Here is a 19,519-nt window from a genome sequence, read left to right on the forward strand (position 1 = left end):
GAATGCCTTCCCTTTTTACTTGCGGAATGTCTTCCCTTTTTTACCAATCTCTGTAGATTCTCTCCTCACCTCCCCTTCAACTTGTAACCCCTCAAAACACCTTGCCTTCATAGGTCCAGGGAGAATCCAGCCACATTCCAATGATGCAATTGCTGTTAAAGACAGCAGATAACATGTAAATGAATGAGTGAGTAAACAAACAAATGAATCTATGTTCCAATAAAACTTTATTTGGCCCATCCCGATCAAGTTTAATAATGTTTAATAGATATTTTTAAAACATGAGTAATAGCAATTCCTCTGTAATAACAATTATATATGAACTCCTTGTCAAGATCAGCAGCTTGTTCCTTTACCAAAAAAGTAAAGCCGCCCTCTGAGGACAAATGGCACATGAGAGCGGTGTACGTTTCCTTTTCTTAAAAAAAAAAAACAACAACAAAGAAACCCCAACACTTCATATTTACATATTTCCCAGGTAAAAATTGGTCACTATGGTTAATTGTTTTTAAATATAAGTTTCTAACGTGTTGCAGGTTTCAAGGTACATATCCTAGTTAGCTGATTAGATTTAAGGTGCTGTTGAGGTGAGGGTGAACGCAGCCTACGATCAACACTGGGGGATCCTCTGTTTACAGACCGGCTCCTATGGGCATCTCTGGGGGGAGCTGAACACCAGTGGTGGAAACGGAAGAGCGTTTGCCGAGGACCGGGCTCCATGCCTCTGCAGAGGGCCTGCCATGCTACACGCTGTCCCCTGAGGCTCTGTGAACGAGTGCACCCCTGGCATGGCATGCCCCAAATTCATCCTGGTCTAAGCTAGGGAGGACATGGTGGTCTCCAGTCCTTTCTTTTGCCGTGGGGTCCCCATGCTGGTACCTGACCCCTGAGGGCCCTGAATGTTGGCACCCCACTTTGCAGACCTTCCTGCCTTTCTGGATTCCTTGTCCCCAAGTGCATTTCTTCATGGCCTGATGTTTGCTGGGGCTAAATGGATGGTCAAAGTCAAGGGCAGAATTAACGAAGGTCAATGGGTCCTGTGTGAGAGCCGCTCTCCCAGCATATCCACTCGGTTGCAGGCACTTCACTGCTTTCCTCCAAAGGGGCAATTTGGGCTGAGAGCAGAAGCTCCCAAGGTAGGTTTGGAGCGGGGCTGTGTGTACGAGGGGTGCGGGGCAGGCTGCAGGTATTCTTGGAATTGCTGTCTTCAGACTCACCAGTGTACGGCATTCCCTGGGGAACAAGAGCTGTGTCACTGTGTCTGCGCGTGTGTCAGCAAAGTGCATAGAAAGTTCTGGAAAAGCTGTGTGCACAGGCCTGGGAGGATGGGTGGTTTTACCCACAGATCCCGAACTGGTCTGATCTGAAACCGAGAGTTCAGATCACACCGGGGTGAGGCAAATGGGAATACTCAGTACTTGAGGAGCTAGGGGAAAAAAAAAAACACTTGGTGACAAGGGGAAAGAAGCTGGCTCAATGTCCAGTTTCAGAATTCACAGGACACGGCTTTGAGTAAAAGCACACGGAATGGGTAAGCTGGCAATGGACAGGGAAGAAACGTCTTGAACCAAGTTTTCTGAGAAAAAGGCCAGCGTGACCCCAGTAGAGGAAGACGTTGTTTAGTGGACAGACACTGGCCTGGGGGCCAGGAGACTGGGATTCAAGGCTTGCCCTGACACAGACTAGGCCCCGATCTTATTAGCAGGTCACTTGGCTTCTCTGGACCTCATTGTGTTTCTCATCTGTCAGCTGAGGATGTTGGACCAGAGAGTGCCAACCCTCTCTGCCAGGTTCCTCTCCACGCAGCCACCCAGGTGGGGCCTCTGACTGCTAAGACCTTTCTGCCCTGCGCACCACCACTGATAAAAACAGAAGGGCCTCTTCTTTGCTGGGTAAGTGATCAACCCCCCCCCGAACCCCCAAACTAGAAACCTGTTCAAACACGCTCCCAGAGGTTAAAGGCTAGTTATTAAGGCAGTTTAAGAAATGGACATTCCTCTCGCTCCTCGGATCCTTCCTGTTCCCCTAACCCCAGGGCAGCAGAGAGGGGGCGGAAGGGCTGGTGGAGGTGCCAGGGGGGCGGTCCCCTCCGGGCGGGTCCGGCTTTCCCCGGATGGTTTCCAGGGGGTCGGCCTGGAGCGCCCCTCCGCCCTCACCACCTTTCTTTGGAGAAGGCCTCGGTCTGCACGAGGTCGCTGGGGTGCTCGGAGATGCACGCGCCGTTGAGGTCGCCCAGTTTATTGTCTGGCAGGTCCTCGGGCTTGGTGCAGAGCTTCAGGGCGCGGGAGATGAACACGTCCAGGTCGAACTGCGGGCTGGCGCCCCCGTCGATGGGGGCCGGGCGGCCGGGTGGGGACAGGCGGCGTTCGGGGCCGTCGGGGGGCGGGCTGGCGCCGCGCTCGGGGGCGCCCTGCGTGCTCTTGACCCACTGTGCGATCTCCAGGAAGAGGCTGGCCGGCTCGTCGTCGCGCGGCCCGGGGCCCGCGGCCACCCCGGCGGCGGGGGGCGCGCCGGCCGCCCGCTTCCAGTGCGACAGGTCCAAGATGAGCTTGGGCTCCGAGTAGTGGTGCGGCTTGCTGTCGCGCCACAGCAGCTTGTCCAGGTAGGACGGCGAGCCCACCGTGTAGTCACAGGAGCGCCCGTAGTCGGCCTCGAGGGCGCGCTCCATGGACGAGTGCGACCGCTCCAGGAAGCGCTCCGAGCTGCTCTGCGAGTCCTTGCGCGGGTCCACCTGCACGTCCTCCGCCAGCGGCGCCGACCCCGCGCGCGGGTCGCGCTGCCCCTCGCTCGCGTCCTGGCATCGGTCGGGCCGCCACTCCAGGTCCGACGACAGGCTCACGGGGTACCTGCAGGTAAGACGGGACGCCCATTGGACACACCGCCCCCCGCCCACCAGCCGGGGTGGCTTTGCGGAGGGAGCCAACCCCCCTCATCCCTGTCTGCCCCCACAGGCAGGCTTTCCATTCCTTCCCAGTCCCCCCTCCCCCCCAGTTCCTGCTGTCCCCCACCTCCAAGATGGGAGGGACAGGGACAAAGGAACAGTAATGGTGAGCCCCCAGAGCTCAGGTGGAGGGACTGATTGTATCCTCTTGTATTCATACAAGGGGCTTCTCTCGTAGCTCAATTGGTAAAGAATCCGCCTGCAACTCTGGAGAGCCAGGTTTGATCCCTGGGTCGGGAAGATCCCCTGGCGAAGGGATAGGCTACCCACTTCAGTATTCCTGGGCTTCCCTTCTGGCTCAGCTGGTAAAGAATCTGCCTGCAATGTGGGAGACCTGGGTTCGATTCCTGGGTTGGGAAGATCCCCTGGAGAAGGGATAAGGCTATCCACACTGGCCTGGAGAATTCGATGGAATTCATTCAGTGTGTGTGCGTGCTAAGTCACTTCACTCATGTCCCACTGTTTGTGACCCTGTGGACTGTAGGACTGTAGCCTGCCAGTCTCCTCTGTCCATGGGATTCTCCAGGCAAGAATACTGGAGTGGGTTGCCATGCCCTCCTCCAGGGGCTTTTCTGGACCCAGGGATCAAACCTGCATTGGCAGGCCCTTTACCACTAGGGCCTCTTTGGAAGCCCATTCATTCAATACCCTACAAATATTTCTTGAGCACCTCCTCTGTGCCAGGTGCTGTACTGGGCATTACCGGACACAGCAGGGAAGAAAATCCTTGTCACCTTGGAACGCATTTTCTAGTGGATCCACCTATGTAGTGCTCCTCAAACTGTGATGTCCACACAAATCACCTGGGGACCTTGTTAGAATGCAGATCTTGATCCAGTAGATGAGGCGGGGTCTGAAAATCTGCATGTCTGAAAGGTTCCCAGGTGATGCTGATGCTACTGGTCCACAGCCCACACTTTGAGTAGCAGGGCTTTGATAGGTGCTTCACCGCCTTGGCCCAGATTAGAATTGTGTGTGGGTGTAGGGGTGGGGGTGTGGGTGTGTGGGTGGGTGGGGGGGAATTGAAAATAAAGTTCCATGCCCGCCTCTCGCCTCCAATGCTGATTCAGGATGTCTAAGGAAAGGCCCTGCAGCTTTGTGTTCGTCAGACCTTTCCAGGTGTTTCTAAGTTCCAATCAGGGCTAAGAACCCTGTCTTGGTGGTTCTGGTTGGAGGCTCTGCAGCACTTTGTGAGATGTGAGCAGGTGGGGGCATACCAAAGCGTTACAGGCACCCTCAAGAGAGGCCAAGGATCCTTGGAATTCTGCTCCCTGTTGACTGTCTTGGGGCCTTGGAGAGCAGTCACCCAGTGAAGAGCAGGTGGGCAGGCCCTCAGCTTGGGCTGAGCCCTCCCTGTGTCAGGTGTTCTATGCGGAATTTAGGGGCCGGGGAGGCAGGGAGCACAGAGGAAGCCTTTTGGAACAGGAGGCCGAGTGCTCACACGGGACGAACCAAGGGCAGGCAGGTTCGGCTGTGTAACTGGGCAGGCAGGCGGCTGCGGCCCATGCCATGTGGTTTGTGAAGCACAGGAAGGTACCAGTTCTGCCCATTGATGACATGAGGGCAGGAGCCACTCCTCGAGGTGAACACTGCCTCCTCCCAGGAGGGTCCTTGAAACGGCAGAGATTTCTAGGAGGAAGAACTTGTGAAGAGCGTCACTTTTGGACGCTCTAATGGTTCTATTAGAAAGTTCTATTAGTTTGAGGTTTCAGAATCCCCCGAAACCAGGACCAGTATCTTGGTAAGGGTTAGGCCTGGACCCTGGACAGAGTATGAGTATGTGCAGATGGCATGCCTGAGGATTCAGGGCTTCAGTGAACCGTGAGTGCTCCAGCTGCGTAACTCACTGAACTGTCTTGCCAGTTTCTACACTGGCTGGACTGGGCATAATTCAAAAAGGAAAAGCTCATATTCATTCCATTCTTCTGCAGCTCTGTGATAGCATTTAAGAACACCCCAGTGGGATGTCTTCCACTTTTGGCTGCTACATGCTAAGGGCCAAATGTATTGGGTTGACCAAAAAATTCATTCAGGCTTTTCCACAAGATGGTATGGAAAGCCCTAACAAACTTTTCGGCCAACCCGATAAGTTGTCTGCAGTCTCCAGAGCAACCCCGTGGAGTATTGTCACCTGCTCCATAGGTGAGGACACGGGCGTTCAGAAGTCAACAACTTGCCCAGAGCAGCAGGGCCTGTGGGCAGGGCTTGTCACTGCCTTTGTCATCCGCCTTCGTCATGATGGTGTGATGGGAAAAGTCAGACCAGAGGAGCCCCGGGTTTAGAAGTGGTCAGAGTGGATGGGGAGGGGCCAAAGAAACCCTGCTACAGTTTTCCTGGCAGCAGCCTCAGGCCATAGCCGTGATGAGCATAGGATGAACCCTGCCACGTCAATGCTCTGTGCCCCTAGATGCTGTGGAGTGGAGGGGGCAGGCCTAGCATGGCAGCAGCAGCAGAGAGGGTCTTCATTAATCTCTATTTGCTGGCAACTCTTGATAACGACTATCGACAACAACAAGCCTGTCCCAAAATAGCAACGTGGCCCTGACCCTCCCTCGGAGCCTCCTTAATTTGAAACCCACCATCTGTCAATTGGCCGAAAAGGAGACACTGCTCATCTGTCACTTCTGTAACCAGCTGTCACCTTCTCACAGCAGCAGGGCTCCCACCTCGGCCCCCTCGGAGTCCTAGCTGCTAAGCCCTCGAGTTCTGTTTCTAAACGGAGCAGCTACCATCGCTCCCCTCCCAGAATTAGCAGGTGGTGATGCCTAAACGTTCAGCTGCCTGATCTAGAACATCAGAATGGAAAGGGCCCTGAGAGATCACTGTGTGCTTCTGTGGAGTTTGTAAAAAAAAAAAACAAACAAAAAAAACCACAGCAACAACAAAAAAAACGTATCTTCTCCCCAGCTCTGATTCATTGGTAGTGACTTCTGGGCACACTGGGTTGAGAAGGATTCTGAGGCCCGGCCCAGTTTAGGAGAGAAGAGTTCTGTGAGCGTTAGCGGTGTCTGACATAAGACAGGGGACTGCCCTTCGTGGCCAAGTTGTTAGCCGTGTAACACGGCACCAATCTCTAACCTCTCTGAGCGGTGGCTTCCTCGTGTGTCAGTGGGCAATAATGGTAATGGTGCCTCCTTTACTGGCTTCTCAGGAGAAGCAAAGGATGTGAATAGCAGGAAGGTGTTGTGTGATGGTGAATTGCACCTTGTTTTCTTGCATTGCTGCACTTTGCTTTTCTAGGGCAAATTCCCAGCCTGCAAGACGTGAGCTCCGGCCGTGGGTGCGCATTAAATGCTTGCCCGACCCTGTGTTGAACCCCGGGTGTGCGGCGAGCCTGGGGTGGGGAGGGAGGGGGCGGTGACTGGGTGGTACAGAGGCAGGCCCCTGACCGCACATGCGGACCCGGCTGTTCATCTACAGCGAGTATCTAGGGGCAAGGGGAGACGGGCGGGAAGCCAAGCTGGGGAAAGCGCCCCATGGACTTTAGAACTCGGGAGACAGAAGGCGAGGTCACAGAGGGTCGGAGGCAGGTGGAAATGGGAGGATGGGGTCGTGGGCCCCTGGAGCCGCACCTGTCCCAGTTGGAGAGCTGGCTCTGGCTGGCGGCCATCAGCAGGATGTCGTCAATCTCATCCTCGATGCGGAAGGGGTGCTGCGAGGTGGGCTCATCCTCGGGGCAAGAGTAGGGGCTCATGTAGGGGTGCTGCAGCGCCATCTCGGCGGTCAGGCGATCCATGGGGTTAAAGGTCAGGATCTTCTCCAGAAAGTCGACGGCTGTGGGGAGCAGAGCAGGGCGGGATGGTCACTGGGGCCCTTGCCACGCTGAGAATGAGACCCCCCAGCGAGGGGACGCCCCCGAGTGTCTGTACTTTTCCATTTGTGAAGGGGCTTCTTACCGGTTCCCTTTCTCATGACCCTCACCACAGTCTAGGGACAAATTCAGAGCAGATGCTGCTTTCTGACTCCACAAATGAATTAATGGAGGGGTTACCCTGGTAGCTCAGCTGGTGAAAAATCCACCTGCAGTGCAGGAGACCCGGGTTTGATCCCTGGGTTGGGAAGATCCCCTGGAGAAGGGATAGGCTACCCACTCCAGTATTCTGAGCTGGAGAATTCCATGGACCGTATAGTCTGTGGCGTCACAAAGAGTTGGGCATGACTGAGCGACTTTTACTTTCACTTTCAGAGGGGTTACAGTCTTCCCAGGTGGTGCTTGTGGTAAAGAATCTGCCTGCCAATGCAGGAGATGCAAAAGATGTGGGCTCGATCCCTGGGTCAGGAAAATCCCCTGGAGCACAAAATGGCAACCCACTCCAGTATTCTTGCCTGGAAAATTCCATGGACAAGAGGAGCCTGGTGGGCTACAGTCCATGGGGTCGCAAAGAGTCGGACATGACTGAGCGTCCACATACATAACAATACATACACAGGGATAGAAGTGACTTGTAAGATAAGGTCACCGTTGGTTACCAGAGGTCAGGGCTAGAACTTTGGTTGGATTTCTGCAGAGACAAGGAATGGGGTGGAGGCACTTTATGTGGCAGTGACCCCAGGAAGCACCCCCCACCCCCCAGGAAGGTGGCGGGTGGGGGAGAAGCCCGCTGAGGAGGTGCCAGTGAGCAGTTCCAGCTGAAGGCACCTGGGGCTTCGTTCCACCGGATCCTCCGAGTGACAGCGTGGGACGCGCCTCAGAGGTGGTCCCACCTGGAGGGGGGAAGCGGGGCATCTCCACCCCCACCATCAGGTGTCGTGGGTTGAGTGCAGCTGTGGGGGGAGCTGGTGGAGGACCGTCCTGTAGGACCCAGCAGTAGAAAGCCTGAGTGAGAGCACCGTGGAGGTGGCGGGGGGACAGAGCCTGCCAGCCCGGGGCTCCTGGGTCCAGAGCTCTTCTCCCACATGTTGCCCCTGGAGGTTTGACAGATCAAGGCTGTCTTCTTCAAAACCTCCTGCAGGTCTGCTCTCTTTCCCCCCACCACCACCCCCGGTTTCAGCTGGAAGTTGGTGCCTGGGGGGGCCTTGGAAGCTCTGATTGAAGACGGCAGATGGCCTGTGTCCCAGGCAGGGGACTCATCTGGACTCGAGCCGATCAGTGACTACATTGCTAGCGGGTGGGCCGCGGAGATTTCCCGTCTCTCGGCTACAGCACCGGCTTCCCCTTAACTCATAACCACCACCCTCACTCCCTAGCTCGTTCTCCTGGAAGTTCACCCTCCCACACGTTTTTGGGTTTTTTGGTGTTCCTGATACAGTGTGGCCCTCATCCCCTCCCCAGATACCTAGAGCTCTCGCTGGCCCCTTAGGGCGCGTTCCTTCCTCTGCTCATTTCTGACAGGTATCCGTCTTCGCAGGTAGACCATCCATCCTGTCTCTGGTTTCTCTGAGACGGGCCCACCATGTTCAGAGGGGCTGCGGCGTGTAGTGGTTTGGGAAGAGGCATGGATGACTCGTCCCTGATCCAGAATTCCTGAGAATTCTGAACCTCCTGTCACATGGCAGGATTTCTACAGAGGCCCAAGAATCAAAGAAAATGTGGATGGGCTGAGACTTAATTTGTGGGGAATCAAATTGCCTCTCTCCCTTAATGATGGGAACGCTAAGACAGTTTATTGATTGAAAGGGGATCATGGCCAAAGACACTGTTAGTCCAAGTTCTTGGTTTCTTGATGTGGAGGAGTGTGGCAGAGACGGTAGCTTGTACCCATGTCTGTTCTCCTCTTTTATAGTTATGGACTTGGACACACAGTGGCTTTGGGATCAGTTTCTATCTCACAGCCTCACTGCAGCGAGGTGGGGCCAGGTGACTTAAGTTCTGGCCAGCAGGACATGAATGGAGGTGAAGTGTCCAAATCCTGGCTCATGACATTAGAGGCAAGGGGCTGCCCTCCTCCCCCACCTTCCTCCAAGGGGTAAGGGCAGCCCCCTAAGGTGGTAGAAATATAAGACAGAAGGGGCCCTGGATCCCCGGATGACTATTGACCAGGTCTACCTCAGTGCCCCTGGACTGTCTACTTTAGATTCTTATGTGAGAGAAATAAACTCCTTTTTTTTTTCTTAAATAAGAAATAAATGTCATTTAAGTTGTTGAGAATCTGGGTTTCTCTTACAATTGGCCAAACCTGTATCTTATCTGATATAGGAATTTCCTCAAGCAGAGGATGAGATGGTCAGATAGCATCACTGACTCACTGGACATGAATCTGAGTAAACTCTGGGGGCCAGTGGAGGACAGAGGAGCCTGATACTGCAGTCCAGGGGGTCGCAAAGAGTCAGACACGACTTAGTGACTGAACAACAACGAGGAAGCCTCTAGCAGATATGAGACTGGTGATGTTCTAACATCTCAGATAATGGAGAAACTATCCTATGCCAAGGACTGTACAAATTCTGTTTTACTTACTCATCACAATGAGCCTATGTGTCATGTGTTACTATACCCATTTTACAGTTAGGGAAACTGAGATGCAGAGCTAAAGAGCTAGTCACTGGTGGAACTGGGAGCTGAGCCTGGGTCAGGCTTTGAAGCTGAGGAAACCGTACCATGCCTTCCAGAGGGAAAAAAGTAAAGGGAGGTGGGGGAGAGGGAGGGAGGCAAGTGAGAAGGAAGGAAAAGGAAGCAAAATCAGGGTTGAGTATGGAGGACCAGCAGGACTGCCTTGAGGGTGGCCTGATGGCCGAACTCGGTCTGGAAGCAGCGAGGACCTTTGCCCGCTGCCAGGGGGTCCCCAGCTTCTGTGTCTAGGGACTCTGGTCCTCTTGGAGGAGACTGCCTGCTCTCGGGCCCCAGGGTGAAGCCACGGCGCCCCCTCTGGACGCGGCCGGGCAGTCAGGCGGCGGTACCTTCACTGTTCACTTCCGGGAGCAGCTTGCGCAGCGGCCGCTTCACCTCCCAGGTGCTGCTGACGAAGGAAGGCATCACCTTGAGCAGCTCGTCCTTGTCCTCCTCCCGGATCACGGGGACGGTCTCCAGGATGAGCTGCATCTGCTCCAGCTCGTGAGCCCCTGGGGAGGCAAACGCCAGATGGTTACGCCTGCCGCCCACCCGGCTGGTGGGTGTGGAAACCCCAGCCTAGGAGCCTAGGACAGTGGGAGCCCGGGGACCTGGGTTCACTCTGCTGCTAACTGCTGGGTGACGGTGGGCAGGTTGCTTGCCATCTCTGGGGCTTGGTCAAATGCAGAAAGAAGGGGTAGTCTCTGGAGCCCCATCCTTCTCTTAGCATTCTGTGCCTCCGGAATGGTCCAGCCTCATACAGCCTGAGTCAGCCCGCGCTAAAATGATGGGAGCAGCCCGACCCGGGGCTTTCCAAGCGTTCTTCCTATGCACCTCTGTGCATGCCCTTTACCAGGCTGGGGGAAGAAGCGATTTTAAGCCTAGAAATGAATCTTACCTTTTGGATTCCCATTAGGAGGGGAAAAAACCCAGGAATAGTAAATTAAGTTTGGGACATGTCATGAGCGCTCCTCCCTCCAGGGGGAGGAAGACCGGGTGTCCCAGGTCTGTGGGACAGGACAGAATGGCTCATTCAAGCACTCATTCACTCACTCATTTGTTCATTCAACAAATATTTATGGGGTGTCATCTCCCTGCCAAGGATCATGCTAGATGCTGGGAATGAATAGCATCTTCATCCATAAGAAGCTTCAGGCTTTCTGCTTCTCGGAAACTCAAGTCCTCTTTCACACCCAGGCCATCGCTGACGCTGTTTCAGAGCTTTGATGCTGCTGGGATGGGTCAGGTCTGAATCTTTGCCACCCTCTCTGGCCTCTGGACCATTCCATTCCTTTTGTTTTTCCCTTTTTACATGAGTAGCCTTGCCATTCACCTCTACTGGGTTAAATCCAACCAAGCCTGGTCTTTCTTCCTGACTCATCCAGCTGCACAGAGCGACCCCCCCCACCCCAACCACTGATTTCTGTGGGGTCCCAGTCTTCCAGAAGCTGGAGGCCAAGGGCAGGGCTCTCCCATGTCACCCCGACGATGCCGTGTGTGGCACTAGGCACGTGTGAATGCTGACCCAGAAAGTGCCAAAGCGTCAGCGTCTGCTCCGAAGGAGTCACTTGGCTTCTCCCTACAGTGGACTCAGGTAGGGTCAGTTCAGGGACTCTGGGAGCCTGGCGGGGTCCCCTCTCTAAATGAGCACTCCGGATCGACCTCTCACAGTGGCAGGGAGAAGGGAGAAAGGAGCTGAAAAAGTAGGATGGGTATTTTCATGGGTCAGTCTCAAGGTGTGTGAAGAGACATGATTTCTTGATTTTGGAAGTTTAGTGCTCAAGAAGTTGTGTTTTTTTTTTAGCCTCTCTAGTATTTTGCCTGAAATAGTTGATAACAAGTTGCCTCCACGTAGTGCCGTCAAAGTCAGAGGCAACCTCAAAGAGGAGGATAGCAGGTTTTGTGACTAGCATGTTCCCCCCCAGCCCTCCTTTATTGAGCTGCAGCAGAGGGGTAGGAGGGTGGCCCAGATAGCAGCTTACCAGCAAAGAGCATCCTGCCCGTGAGCATCTCAGCCAGGATGCAGCCGGCGGCCCACATGTCGATGGCTTTGGTGTAGTTGTTAGGGGAGAGGAGTAGGCGCGGTGAGCGGTACCACTTCGTTACCAGCCCTTCTGACAGGTAACCCTGGAAGACAAAACCCCGGCTTCCAATGGTCAGTCATTTGTAGACACCCTTCCTCCCAGAGGGCTTCCCTGGTGGCCCAGCTGGTAAAGAATCCGCCTGCAGTGCGGGAGACCTGGGTTCCATCCCTGGGTGGGCAGATCCCCTGGAGAAGGGAGAGGCCACCCACTCCAGTATTCTGGCCTGGAGAAGTCCATGAACTGTATAGCCCATGGGGTCGCAGAGTCGGACATGACTGAGCGACTTTCACTCCCTCCCACACCTGTCTTCCTGTCCCTTCTCAGGGAGAAAGGACCCCTTTCACTCTCCATCCTTTCCTGTTGATCATCTGTTTAGAGAGGTTCAGGCAGGTTTGAGGGGCTCAAAGACTTTGGAGGGGAATCTTATGAGGCCCTGGAGTTCTGTTCTGTGGAACGGGACAGGATGCCACTATTTAAGGAGCAACGCTTTCCCTGCCCATCTTGATTGTAACAACACGTAACACTCTACCCTCATCTAGTAAGAAGACGGATAAGCAGGAGCCGTACTTGAGTTCATTATCACCATCAACGGAGTAATGATGAGAAACTGGAATTTCATTTATTCAGTGGGCTGAATCTCAGAAATAGCTGGAAAATGGAAATCAAGCCAGTTGCTTTGGCGCTGATAATTAATTCTGCTACAATGCCAGACACCAATCTCCTGCAGGGAATGGACGAAGCCAGATTCATCATGGGTGTGGGTGAAGGGCTTGGGGGAGCAGCCCTAAAAAGGCAGTCTTGGACACAGCTTTGGTTGGCCCAGAGGGTTCTGGGAGTTCTACAGAGTGTGGGGTGGATGTTCTAGCTGATTTCAGCCACTGCTCAGTGTGTGGCCTGGGGGGGAAGCCCTTCCTGTGGGAAATAATGACATCATAGGTGCTTTAGGGAAATATAGCCAGGCCATGTGGAAATTGTTCTCTGTGTAATTCAGAAAGCATGTGCAACAGTGAAATCTGCAAAATGTCTATTTGCATTACCTGGAACAGTCTCTCTAAAGTGAAAAAACAGACCTATTTGGTGGTCAAGGTCAGACAGTTAGCACCAAGGGTATCCAGTCAGGGAGTCTAGGGAACACTTTGTTATTTGCTGTTGTAATTTCCAGTTTGGCATCTAATTTTCCTTTTTTGCTGAAGTAGAAAGTATCACAGACCCAGGTTAAAACAGAGGTAAAAGTTAGGAAGCTCAAGTACCCAGGAGCTTTTAATCAATTAATCTGAAATCTCTTCACTTGTTGAGCAGATTTATTGTGTTTAAAACCCGAGGGCCCTCAGTTACGGCAGTTTTTTCTCCTCTGTGACACATGGTTCTTCAGAGCGGGACCTCAAACTGGCGGAAGAAAGGAAGAAAAGGCTAGAGCACCCCCATTCCCCAGCCTCGAGGCTCCCAAGTGAGTTCTTTGTAATTTTTAAAACGTGCCCCCTTAAAAAAAATAAATAAAAAAATAAAGAATACGTGCCCCCTTTCTCTGTCCTTTAGGCCTTTGCGTGTGTTACCTTCCAGGGATGGGTGTCTTCACACCCACTGTCCTTCCTGGCTAACTCACTCAGGCCTGCTTCCTCTCCAGAAGCTTCCCAGCTCCCTGGGATGAAGTTGAACGCCCCCTCCCAGGAGCTCCACCATCCCTGTTTTGTCACTGTTTCTTTACTTCTCTGGGGCTTCCCTGGTGGCTCAGCGGTAAAAGACTCTGCCTGTAATTCAGGGGATGTGGGTTTGTTTTCTGGGTAGGGAAGACCTCTTGGAGAAGGAAGTGGCAATCCACTCCAGTATTCTTGCCTAGAAAATCCCATGGACAGAGGAGCCTGGTGGGCTGCAGCCCCTGGGGTGGCAACGAGTGGGACATGACTGAGCACTTTACTACTCTGTAGTTGCCGTCTCACCTGCCTCACCCAGCCAACCCCCGGGACCACTGGACACCTTCCCCTCCTGGGCAGAGGCTGTATCTTGTTTCCCAGCCGTTTCTGCCTTGCTCAATTCTGTCCCAGGTCTGCCTCCTAGGAAATGTCCAATGAACACTGTCGAGTGGATGGACGGATGAATGAGTAAGGAAAGTCTCGCATGGTCTGAGTCCTTTCAAAATGGGGCACTTTCTGCAGGAACCACTGATCCCTTTCTTGAACAGACCTGATTTTACAGGGAGATCCAATTCCCACTTTCAGCAGTGGGTGAGAAGTTTACAAAAGTTGATGGCTTTTGCCTTATGCTTTGCCTTGTTCCAGAAAGGATTGGCAAGTGTAATTTTTTTTAAAGCCAGGTTTATTGATGTATAATTTATAAACAGTAAAATTCACTTTTTAGTGTATAGTTCCATGAGTTTGATTGTAACCACCGTCACAATCAAGATGTATAACAATTCTATTATCTCACACAATTCTCTCCTGCCCGCTTCGGGTCACCCCCTAGCCCCAGTTCCTTAGAAGCCACTCTTTTCCATTCCTTTAGTTTTGCCTTGTACAAAATGCATATAAATGGAATCACGGTGTGTGGCCTTTTGAGTTGAAATTCCTTTGCTTAGCCTAATGCATCTGGACTCATCCCTGTGGTTGCAGTGGTTGGAGAGTAGTTTGTGAGGAGTTTAAGTCTGAGTCTCAAAATGAGAGACAAGCCCAACTGTAGGTGTGCACTTCTGGGCAGGTGGGTTATAAATAAAGAATGGTCCAATGTTATTCTCCAGCCAGAGGGTACGAGTGTCAGAGGAAGGCTAAAGCAGAGTGCTCATTGAGGAGGATACTGAGGGGAGTTTACTCTGATGAGCAGGCTGATATGGAATTCCCTATAATTAACACTTGTCTATCTGCAGAATCTGGGACTGAAGTGGATGCAGGGGGCTTCCTTCTGAAGCACCTGCCCTGAACCCCTGAACGTAAAAGATGTTTGCAGAGGCAAGGCTGCCCCTGATGTGTTTCAGGAGCCATAGGACGGAGGTGAAGAATCTGCCTGCAATGAAGGAGATGTGGGTTTGATCCCTGGGTCAGGAAGATGCCCTGGAGAAGGGAATGGCTACCCACTCCAGTATTTCTGCCTAGGAAGTCCCGTGGAGAGAGGAGCCTGGCGGGCTACAGTCCACGGGGTGGCAAAGTGTCGGACACGACTGAGCGACTCACTCACTCTCTTTCCGAGACTTCTGCCAGGCTCTGGAGCAAAAGGAGCCTTGGGGAAGGAGGGACAGGGCCAGGGGTACGGCCGCTTCTGGGTCGGGGCAGACATGGGGGTGGGGCTGGGGGGGTGTGGGACGGGGATTTCTGTGGAAGGTCCCGGGGAGGCCTGTGCCTCTAGTAGCGCTCCTGCAGACTCCACTAGAGGGAGGGCATTCGTGGAGCCCTGGTGGCGGCTGTAGGAAGCCTGGAGAGGCTTGCAACTCGGGTGCTCTCTGGGTAGCCAGGGGTTAACAGGTTCAGGAAGGCCCCTGTGAAGGGGGTAGGAATGCACACGTGGATCCTGTCTGATCTCGAAGAAACTGGGTCAAGGGAAAGAGGAGTCAGGCTACGGAGAAGTAAGAACTTTGGAGCTTGAGGGGGTCAACAGGGCCGTGGCACGGATGCTGAGATTTTGTGGAGGCGCAAGTTCTCAGAAGAGCTCCTGGCGGATGTGCTGTGGAAATCAAAGGCACGTCACCCAAGGAATGGGAAAGACGGGGTGCTTAGAGCCTGGGGAACATTGCAGAGGGCATGAGAGCTGCCTCTGGACATACACAGGGCTGTCATACAGATGGGGAGTTAAGCTTGTTCTCTGAGGCTCTAGGGACAGGCGTGAGCCATGGCATGAGGCAGAAATCCAGGCAGTATAATAATAGCTCACGCTTACTGAGATACTTGAACTGCTCTCATGCTTCCTAGGGATTAACTCTTTTAATCCCTGCGACAACCCCATGAGTTAGGGACTCTCATGACAGTCACTTGAGAGGGAGGAATCGGAGGCACAGAGAGGGTAAGCAACCTATCCATGGTCACCCAGGCTGCAAGCAGCACAGCTGGGATGCAACGCCAGTGTGGGACGATGTAGTCCCTGTGATCTGAGTAGATGGCTGAACCGCCTTTCGAAGAAAGAGAGCCCTCGAATCCACCAGCTGTCCCAGGGTGGGGCTGGGCTCCTAGGCAGACAGGGATGGACAAGCTGATGGGAGATGAGCCAGCAGCACCCTCCAGGCCGCAGATCCTCAGACTCTGGCTCACACTTGAATTCTTGGGGACCTGGGCTAAACACGTGCAGATTCCATTTCATCAGGCCAACAAGGTGGTGCTGATGCTGCAGGTTGGGGGACTGCATTTGGACCAGCAAAACCCTGGATGATCTTTAATATCCTGCCCTGCCCAAGGGATTGATGCCTTGCTCACAGGCCAGGCAGATTTCTTTAACTGAGCAGCAGACTGACCTGTAATAGGGGTTAATTCTTTGTGTTACAAGCACTCATCAAAAGATCATTTAGAAAAACACCACCTTCTCAGAGGCCCAGTTTAAACAGAAATACATGGCTTCCCTCTCCACAGCCTCCTTCCTCCGAAGGTATAATTCTTATTTGTGCCAATATCCATATCAGGCATGTTAGAAGCCTTTTAAAACAGAAAGAACACCACAGAGGAATCGCCTTTCTTCTTGCTGACTCCAAACTCATTCTGTTAAACTCATTTCCATGAAAATATGCAGCAGGGACTCTCTCAAGCTGAGGGAAGGAACGCACAGTCTTACAAGCCCAGTGTACAACACAATCATTGGTAAGTCACCGGGTACGTTCTGTTTACAGCTTCCCTGGTGGCCCAGTGGTAAAGAATCTGCTTGCTAATGCAGGACATGTGGGTTCCATCTCTGGATCTGGAAGATCCCCTGGAGAAGGAAGTGGCAGCCCACTCCAGTGTTCTTGCCTGGAAAATTCCATGGACAGAGAAGCCTGGTGAGCTGCAAAGAGTTGGATACCACTGAGCAACTGAGCATGCATGCACATTCTGTTTATGCAGCTAAAATACACATGGTGAACAGTGTGGTTAAATCAGCTGCCCTGAATTTTCATTAAGTTCTCAAGTGAAAGTGTTAGTCGCTCAGTCGTGTCCAACTCTTTGTGACCCCATGGACGCATGGAGCCTGCCAGGCTCCTCTGTCCATGGAATTCTTCAGGCAAGAATATTGGAGTGGGTAAGCCATTACTTTCTGCAGGGGATCTTTCCAGCCCAGGGATTGAACCTGTGTCTCCTGCATTGCGGGCAGATTCTTTACCGTCTGAACCATCATTAACCTCTAAGGTGGATGCCCCTTAAGTGCTGATCTGATGCCCTCCTTTCTCAGGGCTGCCCCCTCCCCACTCCCTTCTCTGGATCCTCTCCAGTGAAATTCATCTCTCCCCCGGTTTCCATGGAAATAACCAAAAGCCCAGTTAAGTTCCTATAGGCCTGCAGCCCCCATGTGGTCCCTTCCTTTTACACTAAAAAAAAAAAAAAAAAAATCAGAATTGCTTTAAAAAATGACTTATTTTTAATTGTGGTAAAATACACATAAAATTCACCATCTTAACTGTTTTTAAGCACAAAATTCAGTAGTAGTAAGTACATTCACATTGTTGTCCCAGCATCACCGCCATGTACAAAAGTGAGTCAGTGCCTATTAAACAACAGCTCTCCATACTCCAGCCCCCAAAGCCCCCATCGACCAGCTCTCTTTCTGGCGCTACTGAATGTGACTATTCATATAAGCGGGATCATACGGTATCTGTCTGTTTGTGACTGGCTTCTTTCACTCAGCATAATGTACTTCTCCCTACTTTAAACAGCAGGAAAGTGGGAGCAACGGAGCTGAGCTTCTTTTTAAAAAGCACTTTCTCAAAATGTGGTTGTCTTCTCACTCACAGATAAAAGCTTTGCATATTACCCCTCTGGGATCCTGATCATCAGCTCTGAGTTCTGTTACAGTGCAAGACATGACAAAACGTTTCGTTTGTTTGGCTCGCCGCTTCCAACACCGCCGTCCTCGCCAGGACCAGGGCTGGGCTGGGTGGAAACAAGGCTGGGTGCAGTTGCTTCAGCCTCAGTTTCCCCATTTGCTAGTGCTGCTGGCCTCTAGGCTTTCCTCTGTGGGGTGCTAGAGTCCTAGAAATCTGCACCGCAGTCACTAGCAATCTCTAAGTGAGGGGACCCTGCGGGGCCAAAGTGATTCATTTTTAATGGACTGGACTGTGAGTGAATGGCCCCTTTTAGGAAGATGCATTAACCAGCAGGCCATAATTAGACACTTGTCTCTCGCTGACTTTCAAGGGGGAAATCTGGCAGCAGTCTGGAGCAGCAGCTCTCAAACCTGATACACATTAGAAGCACTTGGGCAACTGAAGACAAATCCCGATGCTTAGGCCACCAACCATGTGGATGACATCAGAGTCTCTGGCAGAGCACCCAGGCATCAGTCATTTTTAAAACTCTCCAGGTGACCCCAATGTGCAGCCATATTTGAGAACCAGTATCCTAGGGATCCCTGGCTCATTGGCTTTGGAAAGGTAAGCAGTATTTTCAGTTCCCCAATTAGCGCAGGCTTCTATTTCTGGCTCCACTCAAGATGAGATGAATTCCTTGAGTGGCCACAGCAGTCTTCTCCAGACGGCTGACCCGCAGGAAGGAAAATTTTACTGGAAGATGACCAATAACAACAACATCTGCCATTTATTGAGAACTTAGGATGTGCCAAGTGCTGCTTTATTATCAGTGCATTTAATCATCAAAATGACCCTATGAAGACAGCACAGGGAAGGGACTAGCGTGACCAAGGCCAAATTAGGTCCGAACTGGCAGTGCTGAGATTCCATCCTGGCAGAGAGAAACCAAAGTCCTTGTAGACATGCATTTGGTAGGAAAGACAGCTGAGGGAGTGTGAGGAATAAAAACATCGAGCAGGGTGAGGAGATACAGTGAGGGACTGGGTGGGTGGTCTAGGAAGGCCTCTGTGACGAGGGACAAGTGAGCAGGGACCAGAGTGAATCAAAGGAGTGGCCACTATGGGGAAGACCATCAGAGAAGTTGATCTCTGAGCCCAAGGCCTCCCTTTCTGTCTCCCTGTCCTGTCCCCAAATAGAAATACTATTTTTCACCTTCACCCTCTCACCCAGCAAGCCCTCCTCTCAGGCCCTCGTTAACCCCAGGTGTAAACCACTGACAATAGGTTAGGAGGAGGAGGGAACAAACGTTTGCTGAGTCCCCGTTAGGCACAAGGGAGTTTGGCAGCATTAACTCAGCTGACCTCCTGACAACCCTGGAAGGTATTTATTTTTTTCATTTTCTCTCTGGGGAAATTCTTGCAGGTCCCTCCCCTCTGCTTGGCTTAGCTGGTAAGCCTTTGTGATCCTGGACCTCTTCATCTCCAGATCACAACTCCATGGAAGAGGCGGCCCTGAAGGCTGTTTTCTTTCCAGGGTAGATGCTCACTTTCAACGTGGTGACTGAATTGGATAAAAATCTAAGCCAAAGGAATGATTGATACGCCTGTGGTGGAATTTCAGACACTGATCACCGGTCAAGGGGAAATTATTTTGAAGTTTGTGGGCCATGTTTGAATTGTGGGACAAAGGTAGCTGCCACGTTCAAGTCCAGCCCTCTGAAATCTAGGGGCTCCCTCAGATGTGAGGTGTGGCTGTGGATTTCTGTTTGATGTGACCTTGATGCTGGGAGCTGGTCCCTTGGGGTCAACCTCGAGGTCAGATTCAGGGCTTTAGTGCAATCCCTTCTAATTCACTCTCAAAAAAGAAAGAGAATATTCACCCCTGAAAGCACTACTGAGTGATGCGGATGATAATCATGTTTGCCAGGAGCTGACCACGTCCTAGGTATCACCTGAGCCCTGCGTCCTTTCATTTGATTGTCAGTTTCATAAGGTGGGGGCTTCCCAGGTGGTGCTAGTTGGCAGGCACTCCTGCCTGCCAATGCAGGAGACATGAGAGACGTGGTTTCATCCCTGGGTCGGGAAGATCCCCTGGAGGAG

General features: G+C 52.5%; 1 protein-coding gene across 4 annotated transcripts in view; it reads right to left on the reverse strand.

The window, feature by feature from the left end:
- Positions 1-208: 208 nt before the first annotated feature.
- The window catches only part of MAPK4 (mitogen-activated protein kinase 4), a 164,610-nt gene continuing 145,299 nt past the window's right edge, over positions 209-19,519 (reverse strand). For 3 of the 4 annotated variants that reach the window (XM_070452526.1, XM_070452524.1, XM_070452525.1), the window contains exons 3-6: positions 11,411-11,555; positions 9,779-9,940; positions 6,514-6,715; positions 209-2,846 (exon numbers count right to left, since the gene is read on the reverse strand). In XM_070452526.1, coding sequence (XP_070308627.1) covers positions 2,153-2,846; positions 6,514-6,715; positions 9,779-9,940; positions 11,411-11,555 — 1,203 coding nt within the window. In that variant the 3' untranslated portion in view covers positions 209-2,152. The remainder of the gene's footprint in view (positions 2,847-6,513; positions 6,716-9,778; positions 9,941-11,410; positions 11,556-19,519) is intronic. The other variant, XM_070452527.1, reaches the window with a different exon arrangement.

The sequence above is a fragment of the Odocoileus virginianus genome, chromosome 22 (assembly GCF_023699985.2).
Source record: "Odocoileus virginianus isolate 20LAN1187 ecotype Illinois chromosome 22, Ovbor_1.2, whole genome shotgun sequence".
NCBI classification, from domain to species: domain Eukaryota; kingdom Metazoa; phylum Chordata; class Mammalia; order Artiodactyla; family Cervidae; genus Odocoileus; species Odocoileus virginianus.